Here is an 11169-nt window from a genome sequence, read left to right on the forward strand (position 1 = left end):
GTGAGTTTCCTCTAACCGGTTTCTTGATTATGCATTGTGAATTTTTTTTGTTTGAGTAAGTAATTTGTATGGCAATACACAAAATTTCCAAGTTGGGATGTTTGTTGTTGAACTTTATGGAAGAGTATTTTTTTTTTTTAAAAAAATTTGGACTTTACGTTTGAAGTAGAGGATTGATTTGCCCAATTTGACAATGGTAAGTAGTTCCGATAAAAAACAAGAAATGAGTACAATAGTGTTGCATGTGAACTTATAATATAGGACTATGTGTAATAGGATTGAAGCTCGGACTTTTAAAAGATGTTTGAAAAAATATCAGTGTAAACTTGAGTGAACTAGTTATCAGTTGTGCTTCGTTATGTTTACCGTGAAATGCACACTATTTTGGGGTTGAGTTACAGTTAGGCAAAGTATTCTATGCTGTGCTTGGCTTTTATGTTGTGGGTTTTCCATGAAATTTGGTGCAAGGTGAGAAGAGAGAAGAAACCAGAAAGATGATGATGGTGCCAAGCGAGGTTTTTTTTGTGTTGAGCGCTTTATCGAAGGAATAGTTGGACAAACTAATGTGAGTGAAATTTGTGATAATGTTAATTTTTTTTAAAATTATGTTTTATTGAGTTTGTTATGTAACTTTGTTCAAGTAAATGTATGAAACTTGTACGATGATGCTAATGTATAAGAAAGTGGGAGGATTAGGTGCACTTCTCTGATTTATGAGTGTATTATACGTTGTCTAGATAGACGAGATGTTAATCGAATTGGTCAACATGCTTTTGTTCCCTTTACTCAATTAGAAAAAATTTATTTATGTTTCCCAACTTATTATTTGAACTGTGAACTATGTTGTCTGAATTTGTTGCAGAGGTCCATAGAATGCTCTTGTCGTTGTCTCGTCTCTATTGTTGTTCACCACATATTTCTAAGTATTAAAGATTCAGGTTTGTGCTTTTACTTGGAGTTTGTACTTGGATTAAGTCATCTAAATATTTGTAAATTTTTAATGTAAGCATGTTGATAAAAGAAATGACACGCCTTTATTGGTAGCTTGGAATATTAACTTGAAGACACACACACCCACTCTAGGTAGATATGTCAAAATTGATCACTATGGGAGCAACTTATGCTAGTCTGGTTAAGTTTTATTATAAATTGAGTAAATACCATTTTTCTATTTCTGCATCTTGCTTTTGATAATTACATGTTACCCAAGCAACGACCTTTGGTACGTTACTAAAGGTAACTTGTAATGCAATGGAGTTGGCGTTTGTACATTTAAGAGTACAATCTCGTTTATTTTTATTTACTTGGTATGCCACTGAAACAAAAATTGCTCTAGATTTCTAAAGTGGACGTTGGAATGAGGCTGTTGATATTTTCTTTGTTGCTTAAGTGCATCATTTTAGTGGGAAGAGTGGTGGTTGTTGAGATTGTTAATTTTTATGGTTTAGAACTTTAGGTCTTGTTTGGAGTTTTGTCTGAATTTTATGGTTTGGTATTTCATTGAGATTTGGTGAATTGAGTGTGGATTTTGTTGTGCAAAGTATCACTGAATTGATACAAAAGAAACTCAAAACTGAATTCAAGCAATAAACCTTAAGAATGCAATTAGAAATTTAATCAAACAAGTAAAGAACAATCATGAGAAAAATGAATATGAAAGTGACTTTATTGATCACCATCCAATCTCGGTTAGAACTCACTTTCTTTCTCAAGATGAGTTTCAGATTAGAAAGAGTTTTTCTAGAGAGAGAATTGGAAAAAAAAAATCGATGCCCAAGCTATAGAGTAGGTGAGCTATTATACTGGTTTTTAGAAATGGACAACACACCATTGTCAGTAGTCTGTTACAAGTGTTTTAACTACCAGCTTAAAATACGAAAGCTTAGGAATTAGAGGCTTTAGTTATGTGGACCAACTAATCAACAAATCACCACCTTGGCTACATAACTAAGCAAAGATCAGAGTGTCTGCCCTTTTTGACATCAGACTAGCTGACATTACTTCAAATTTATACGGTCTAAGCAGTAGAAAAGGTTGCTGGTTGGTAGATATTTTATCAATCAATACAGTCCCTCCCTGAATGATCTTTCCAATAAAATGCATCTTAATATGAATATGCTTTTTCCTGTCATGATGGACATGATTCCTTGACAACTGAATGCCACTTTGAGTATCACAAAATACTGTCATAGTTGTTTGCCGAATCCCCAATTCTTGAATCTGTCCCTTCATCCACAAAGCTTCTTTAACTGCCTCAGTTATAGTAGTATATTCTGCCTCAGTTGTAGATTACGCTACAACTTTCTGCAATGTATCCTTCCAACTCACAGTTGTACCTAAAACAGTAAAAATGTACCCAGTAATTGATTTTCTGGTGTCCAAACAGCTAGCATAATCCGAATAAACACATCCTTTAACACTGTTCAGGTAATTTGAGATTTGTTTCTCTCCACCAAAAACCAAACCCTTAGTGATGGATCCCTTAATGTATCTTAAATTCCATTTAAGAGCTTCACAATGTTCCTTTCCTGGGTCTGCCATAAAACTACTCACCATGCTAACAGGTCAAGTCAATTCTGGTGTTGTATAGACTATGGCATACATGACTGATCCTACAGCACTAGCATAAGTTACAGCTGCCATATACATCCTACAGTTCCCAAGTTTCATACCAATATAAAGATATCATTTCCTTTCTTATTGCTTCAATCCACTTATGGCTATCCTTGCTATTCACAGCTTCCTTATAACTCAGTGGTTCTTGCTCTATTTCCTCTTCAGCAACATTAAGAGCATATGCAATAAGGTCTGCATATCCAAATCTTTCTGGTGGCTTGATTTCCCTTCTCACTCTGCTGACTAACCTGTAGTCGTGAAGATATTGAATTTCTTGACCTTTACTTGTACCTTCAGTAGCATCACTTGTCAATTCAGTTGTCTCCATTTGATCTCTATCATTTGTATCGGATCTGAGAGTCTCCACCTGCCTGAGATATTTGTCTCTCAGTATTGTTCCTTTCTGAACTGTTTTGTACACTCTCTTGCTTATACCCCATTTAAAACTCATTAAAAGTCACATCTCTACTCACAATGCATTTTTTAAATCCAGATTCCATGCACCAAAGTCTGTATCCTTTTACACATTCTGGGTAGCACAGAAAAATGCATTTAACAGCCTGTATTGTCTCACATGAGCATAGCAGTTTCAACCAAACACTCTCAAATTTTCATACTTTGCTGGATGTCCAGACCAAGCTTCCGCAGGAGTCTTGAATCCCAAAGCTATGGATGGGCATCTATTGATCAAATACACAGCTGTGTTGACAGCTTCTGCCGAAAACACTTTAGGTAAGCCTGCACTTAACATCATGCACCTCACCCTTACCAAAATTGTTCTGTTGAACCTTTCAGGTAGACCATTCTGTTGTGGGGTTCTAGCTATTCCTGCACAATACTCTAGGTCATTGTCAGTTCTTAACCTTTATATTTTTCTACCAATTTGGTTTGGAGTGAGCATTTTCCATTGATTGATTGTATCAAATACATTATTATTATTCTTCAGAATATAAACCCAAAGCTTTGTAGAAAAATCATCAAAAAATATTAAGAAATACCTAGCTCTCGACTGTGAAGGAACTCTTCCTGGCCCCCAAAGATCCGAGTGTATATAATCAAGTGACCACTTTGTTCTTTGCTGCCCTACACTGAACTTAACTCTGCAAGGCTTCCCATATACACAATTCTCACAGAAATCTAAGTCTTGAAGCAGGTCCTTTCCCAATAGACCTTGCTTGTGTAGCTCAGCCAATCCCTTCTCACTCACATGCCCGAGCCTCATATGCCATATAGCCCTTTTGTTCACCTTGTGTTTTGAAATATTTGCATAAGACTTTTCAACAGTCTTGCCTTCCAGTAAGTAAATTCCATTCTTTCTGCTCCCCTTCATAGCAATCATAGATCCCTTTAAAACTTCATTAGGCCATTTTCAACTTTAATCCGAAAACCCTTATCATCAAGCATTCCTACTAATATGAGATTTCTCTCTAACTCAGGTACCATCCTAACATCTTTCAGCATTCTTTCAAGGCCACCATGAAATCTAATTTTCACATTACCTCTCCCTGTCATTTTACATGATTTATTGTCACCAAGCAGTACCTTTCCACCCTCTTCTTATCTAAAAGAGTCAAACCAAGATCGATTTGGAGTCATATGGAACCCCACATCCTGAATCCAGGATCCATTCATCATCCGAGGCAGAAGATGATACCAGTAATGCATCTGAGGACTCATATCCATCACTAGCCACAGAGGCATCTGCAATCTGTTTAACCCTTTCTAGACACAACCTTCGAATATGTCCTTTGTGACAGTGATATCATTTAATAGTATTCGAATTTGATTTTCTTGATGCAGACTAGGATCTTGATCTGCTAGACTTCCCTCTCTTTTGATGTTCTTTCGTTTCATATCTCCCTCTAACAGTGAGACCTTTCACCATTACTGTGAATATTAGCATCCTTCCTTTGATTCAACTCCCTCAATTCAAAGCAGATTGGACATCATGAAGAGTCATAGTGTCTCTTCCATAGAGCCAATTTTTTTTGAAATTCTCAAAAGACTTAGGATGTGAACTCAGTATTAACAAGGCTTGATCCTCATCTTGGCTTTGTTACTCAACTTCTCCAATCAGATAATACATGCCATTCTCTTGCATCCATTTTATGAATGTCATGGAGCCCTTTAGGACTTTCAGAACTCCATTCTCCCATTTGAACACATAGCCTTGTTTCTCAAACTCACTCAGAGAAATAAAATTTCTCCTCATGCACTTCTACAAGACTGACATTGTTGATGACTCTTTGAGAGTAATTTTATCTCTTCAATGAAGTTGAAGTTTAATTTGAACAATATTACAAGGTTAAGATGCTTCCGAGTAAAAAAAAGAGAGAGGGACGGGCGGGTTGATTTGAAAATGAAAATTTAGAAAGAATTATGTTTGGATTAAAGCTTGAAATTTGAAAAGGTTCGTTGACCATATTTGCAAAGCTGATTGAAGTATTAGTCAGTTCTCCGCCATTTGGTTTATTATGAAATGCACTCTTCTGCACATGATTGATGGTTATGCACATTGTTTCATTTTTATCTCAAATTATTGGTCTGCTTTGAAGTTGTGGTTCCAATTTATATTGATGTATTATTTCAAAATTTGGGGCACCAAGTTTGGTCTAAATTTTTAGAATTTAAAAGCGGCTAGTGGTTTGATTGTAGGGTTAGTTTGTGCATTTCATGTTCTGAATTGATTGTAGAATTCTTTGATTGGTGAATTGTTTTCCATATTGAAAAGTAAATATTAGTTTTTAGTTTAGTTTCACTGTTTTACTTATGTTTCTTGTGTTATGTTATCATCAGCTGCTAGACAGGTTTTTGAAATGGTTGATGTAAAGAAATTGGATTACAGATGCTCCCCTCATCGGCTTTTCTCAAATTTTTCCCATATGAATGGGGCGCAGAAAGAGGTGGTCAAACAAATGGGGTTCGGCACACTACTGGGGATGAAAGATTGTACCGTTAGAAGAAATCTCATAACATGGTTGGTGTCCTGCTTCAACGTTGAAGATGGGAGTTTGGAAGTCCACAGTAAACAATTTAAGTTGGATAGTAAAATTTTTACCGCTACCATGGGGGTTAAGGACGGAGTTCAAGATTTAGTGGACAGTGTTAGTGGCGATGAGCCGAATGATAAGGGGGAAAGATTATCTTTGTCAGTTCTAGAGTTCAAACTAAAACAAAATCAATCAACCAACATGTCTTTCATTCGAGACTTCCTTTTGTTCCTTGTGTCCTCCTTTCTGATGCCGAAAAAGGGACTAAAAATTTCGCGAGATTTCGACGGTCCTATACTTGCCATAAAAGACATTGCAACTGTCTCTCGGGTTAATTGGGCCTCAATGTCTTACAAGTTTCTGTGGAAAAGCCTTCGACAGTTTCGTGCCAAACCAACCCAGTTTGTGGGAGGATGCATCTACTTCTTGCAGGTACATTTTGTTAATAATTAGTTGATGTAATTGTTATACCATACACTAGTGTATTAAATATGTTTTGTCTTTGTACACTCTGTAGGTTTTTTATTGTCATCACGTTGCCTGGAAGGAAGGCTATGTCGATAGAAGCCTGTGCCCTTTAAATGTTTGGTCCGAAGATGATTTTAAGGCCGTCCTTGATTGGGTAGAGCAGCAAGGGGGGTTTCAGTCAAACACAGTAAGTGGATGATGGATTTTTCTAGGATTAGTAATTTTTATAGTGAGTCACTTTCTCATTTGTAATAATTGATCCGTTATTTTGCTATTTATTTGGTTTTGCAGATACCATTGTTAGAATTGCAGGATGGGTTGGTTGAGTTGAAGTTGCCCGCTACGATCTCATCCCTATGTACTATGGTTGCATCACTGCAGAAGAAAATGATCGATCAAGAGAATCAAATTGTTAAATTAGAAGAGGTGATTCAAAGGAAAATGTTTAGTGAATTTGAAAGATTACGTAAAAGCTTCAGTCGTTCAATAAGTTCAACTGCGGGTGGTCCTGCCATTCCCGACTCCCGGAAAGAGAAGGAGGCTCACGGAGGGGATGGAAGGAAGTTCATGGACGACCCTATAGAGGGGAACCTTCAGTTGAACAATGGGACAAGTTGGACCAAGGTTTTGAGTCGGAGTGACCCAATGTTGATCGAGTGTGGTGCTGGTTTTATGGATGAAGTTGAAAATTCTTTTGCAAAAGCTCCCGTTTCATACAACGACAACAACGGTGTGGAAATGGAGCATGATTTGAATGATTTTCAACCAATGGCTGCACCCCCTAGTGAACAGAACGATGTGGTAGAAGCAGCTACTGAACTGGCTGCTTCGCAGACTAAGTCGACAGGTTCCGACAAGGAGACTAAAGCAGTGTCAGTGAAAAAAAGATTATTCAAAACAACTGCTCAACGTAGACCTGTTGAGAAGGAGAGGGAAGGGGTGAACAGGGGAAAAGGGAAGGAAATAGTGTTGTATAACATTATTTCTGAACATAATATCGATGGTGGTACCGGTGATCGCGTCATTCACGAAATAGAGGACGATGACGACTTCAACATTGATCCTGCCATTCGTAAGAGAGACGCACAACTATGCAAAGAGGACAAGTTATTTGAGAATATGGTCGCCACGTATATGGGAAGCGACAGCTACCAGGTTGGGGCATTTAAATTCAAACATTCGGTATCCGTGGCTAGTTTCCAGCTTGGACTGTTCCTTTTTGATAACAGTTTGTCATTGAGGTACGCAAAACTATCACATGTAGTAGCAGAGTTTTATTTTGTAGACTTTTTACTTTTGTGAAGAGTGTCCATTTTGGTAGAGTTTGCTAACTATCCCACACATTACTTTGCAGGGATGTTTTGGTGGATACTCACGTGGTAAAGGTGGAGCGTTGGTACTTCAGAAGCCTCAGACCAGAAGGTCATGTGGATGTGAAGGTAAGACCTTCTGCTTATGTAAAGATAATGAGTGATTTATACTGTGTATTAATTCAATGATGTTGGGATTGATGGTTGAACTCTCTCTTTTTACCACTTGGCAGATTATTGATGCTTTTGGGTCTGTATTACGAGGAAGATATGCATGTGATGTCCCCCGACTTGAAGATATGAAGACTCTCATTTTGCCATCCTTTGCCCCCCATATGGTAAGGTGTAATAGATACTCCTTTTGCTTAATTGTTTATTGAAGCGCTCCTTGGTGGCCACTCCTGATATTGCTTAAATGTGAACTTTCGACATAGCAACGTGGTCAGGGTGGGAAGTTTTGGGAGACTGGGAGCTTTGACTTCCTCGGCGGAGAAGTGGATGCGACAAAGTTACTAAAGAACGTGGATAAGGTATTTACTTTTAAGACTTATTATTACCTTGTTTACAATTGGATAATAAACTTGATAATTATGTGATATTCGCCCTGCTATAGATCTTGGTCGCTTTGAAGGACGTGGAAAACAGTCATTGGATACTTTGTATTTTGGACATGAAGAGGAAGTTCGCATCATACTGGGACTCTATGAAGACCGGATGTTCGAAAATGCACAGGATCCATTTGCTTAGTGGAATGGTGGGTGTGTGTTTTCATCTTAATATGAATCTTATTAAAACCTTCCTAACAATACATCATTTGTACTTCTTGTTACAGTTGAATAAGCTAGATGACTTGCTACTGTCGTCGATGGATGATGTATACGTAGGTCGACCGGTGTTCAAAGTTTTTGGTATAGTCCCCGCTCCACCACTACCCCAGTAGGATAATGGCCATGATTGTGGTATTTTCGTCATGCACTATATGGAGTGCATTGTATTTGGACAATCTCCTCGCACCACCTACGTAAGTGCATTTAGGATTTGTGACAATACAAAGCCAACATTTACATATTAATCAATGTAATGTAACGGTTTGTTGGGTAGTAGTTGACTTGATTCTTATATTTTGCAGAAGGTTGACCATAGTGAAAGATTCCGGTTAGCAGTCAATATTCTTACATCCGAGTCAAACAGGCTGTGTTTGAAGGCCGCACGAGATGCGGCTGATTATTACAACACATGTTTAAGTGAACGTAGTCCAAGCTTAAAGAAAGGTGTTTGTCTCCCCCCAAGTCATTCACCTTCCATTTCCATGCATTCTGTGAAAAAGGGAAGAGGCCAACCCTGGTCTAACCCTCGTAAGAGAAAGAGAAAGCCATGAATGAGTTCCACCTTTCCTCAGTTGTGTTTGGTAGTAGGCGCTGTAGAACTAACATGTAGGAGTTCGTTTTTTATACCAAACATATTCTACCCCGTCTCACTAAATTAATCGTTAGTTTTGTAAATATTTTTTGGGAATCAATTTATGTTCAGTGGGGATGTTTTTGTTCTCCTTGTATTCGCACATATGTGGAATTAGAATTCCAAACAGAGGACGATTTCACTATGGAAATTTTTTGTAATTCAGTGAAATGAATGTATTTTATGGTGGGGGTGGAACGAGAGAGGAATACAACTAGTTTACTAACAAATATATCAATTAAACAGACCATCATTCATGGCCTTCCCAAGTACCAATTGCTATTTAAAGTTTTACTTCCCATAAGAGTACATGTTACTTTAGCCCGAATAATACTTACTTGGTAAAACAACAAAAAATATGTTCCTATTCCATTGTTCCCCCCTTTCCCACGCGAGTAGGTTAGTTTGTTAGTTTTTAATTTTGATGTTTTTTGGGTTCGAGAACCCGGTATATCTTCACCTACTTTTCTATAAACTATTTCAATTTCACAAACCATAGGTCCGACACACCCCGAGTACCAAATGTTTTTTAAACTTTTAACCTTCCGTAAGACAACATTTACGTTCGCTTCTGAGATAAGTTACAAATTACAACACAAAAAAGATGTGAATTTCCATAAACGAGGCATGATTACATTAAGGCTACCCTTCATCTTCATATATGCTCATTCCTTTTGAGTTTGGTAGGAGTCTGAGCTATGTTTTCGCACACATCATGTGGGACCCCCGTAAGTAGCATACCTCTTTAATTCCATCACGAGTGTTGACTCAGTGAAATAAGGGGTACATGTGTATAATCCATGACAAAGATATTAGGGATTGTACTCGGATGAAAGAACCATGGGAATATTTTAAACGAAGATCCTTAAATCATTTACTCCAATCTTTTGTTCACCTACCACGGATACAAAAATCATTTACCAAAACTGGGTAGAAGACAAGTATATTTGTTGAAATCACATTTCTATGACCACCCAGGGAGTTAGCCTCCAACTAGAAAACAGTAGTTATACTATACGTACTACATACATGTCTCCCAGTGGCCCACCCATGCATGCAAAACAATGATTCTTGTGAGTGGTGCAAGATACTTTGTACCACTATAAAAGTCTGAAGATTTGGGAAACAATTAGTGCAAGCACCATTCACCCATTTCTTTTACCTCCACCAGTAATTGAAATACCTACATCCACTAAGACATGTATTCTGAAAAGAACCCCATGGCTTCCTCAAGGAAGGATTCAAAGAAGGAGGATAAAAATTTACACATCCAGGCTGAGTCCAACAGTCCAAAAGTTGTCTCAGAAAGCTGGGATACTACCATCGACAATTACGTACAGTCTCTGGGGAACTCAGTACATGTTCAAGTCAGCGAACCAGCACCTGGGATCAAGTTGACAACCATCGTTCCTTATGAAGTTGTTCGTAACCTCGTCGAACTGAAACCTGGGAGAGCAGAACCAGTAGATGTTCAATGTTTCATTGCAGAGCAAATACGCAAGTTCGACGAAGCAATGGAGCAGGCTCAATCCGTGCGTAAGGAAATTGGGAAGATTGGAATAAAATGGTGCACTGTCAATGGAATGCAAGATGCAGTTGTGTAGAGTCCAAGAACTTTACTTAGCTAATTATTTAGTAGTATTATAGTATGTATAGTATTATCTTTGTTACTGTGGATTTTTGGTTCAGACCGGGAATTATTTGGACACTCATAGTAGTACTTATAGAATTTCTAAGTTTAACCTATAGTTTAAGAATATTAAGTATAACCTAAGGTTTGATTATATGATTGATATTAAGGATAATATTTGTTATACTATAAGGTTTAGATATCAACCAATAGGATTTTAAGCACATGTTATGAATGGGTGATTAAGGATTAAGTATTTTTTAGGATTAAATTAAATAAGGGTAAAGTTTGAATGTTATAAGGTCAGTCAGCAGCTTTGAATACGTTGAGGGCTTAGTCAAGGCTGTTTACTCCATTCAAACTTAGCTAAAAATGTGTAATTTCGTGTTTAAATATTTAGCGTGTGCCGATATATCGCAGCTATAGGGGGCGATATATCGCAGCACGTAGATACGGAAAACACGAGACGATGCACGGTCGCCTCGGGCATACTGGCCCAGGCGATATATCGCCTACAGGGGGCGATATATCGCCTCCTCCAGCATGTTTTCAAACATTTTTGAATTCTTTTCCTTTCAGCCATTCAAACTCCTTCATAAGTCCAGCATCTTTTGAATGAGTCTTCAGCCTCTGCTGAACGATTATTCAAATTATTTTCACCTAAAATGCCATTATTTTTATTCAAGTAAAATCAAGA

The 11169-nt window shown here is 37.7% G+C and overlaps 1 protein-coding gene across 1 annotated transcript; it reads left to right on the forward strand.

Moving 5' to 3' along the window:
- The first annotated feature begins 5435 nt into the window (after positions 1 to 5435).
- Positions 5436 to 9052, forward strand: LOC133833873 (uncharacterized). Its single transcript, XM_062263483.1, has 9 exons — positions 5436 to 6038; positions 6124 to 6261; positions 6366 to 7315; positions 7429 to 7513; positions 7618 to 7722; positions 7819 to 7914; positions 7998 to 8138; positions 8217 to 8405; positions 8514 to 9052. Exons 1-8 carry the CDS (start codon positions 5499 to 5501, stop codon positions 8322 to 8324), a joined length of 2163 nt encoding a protein of 720 aa, XP_062119467.1. The 5' UTR covers positions 5436 to 5498; the 3' UTR covers positions 8325 to 8405; positions 8514 to 9052.
- The last annotated feature ends 2117 nt before the right edge of the window (positions 9053 to 11169 follow it).

This window comes from Humulus lupulus, chromosome 5, assembly GCF_963169125.1.
Source record: "Humulus lupulus chromosome 5, drHumLupu1.1, whole genome shotgun sequence".
NCBI lineage: Eukaryota > Viridiplantae > Streptophyta > Magnoliopsida > Rosales > Cannabaceae > Humulus > Humulus lupulus.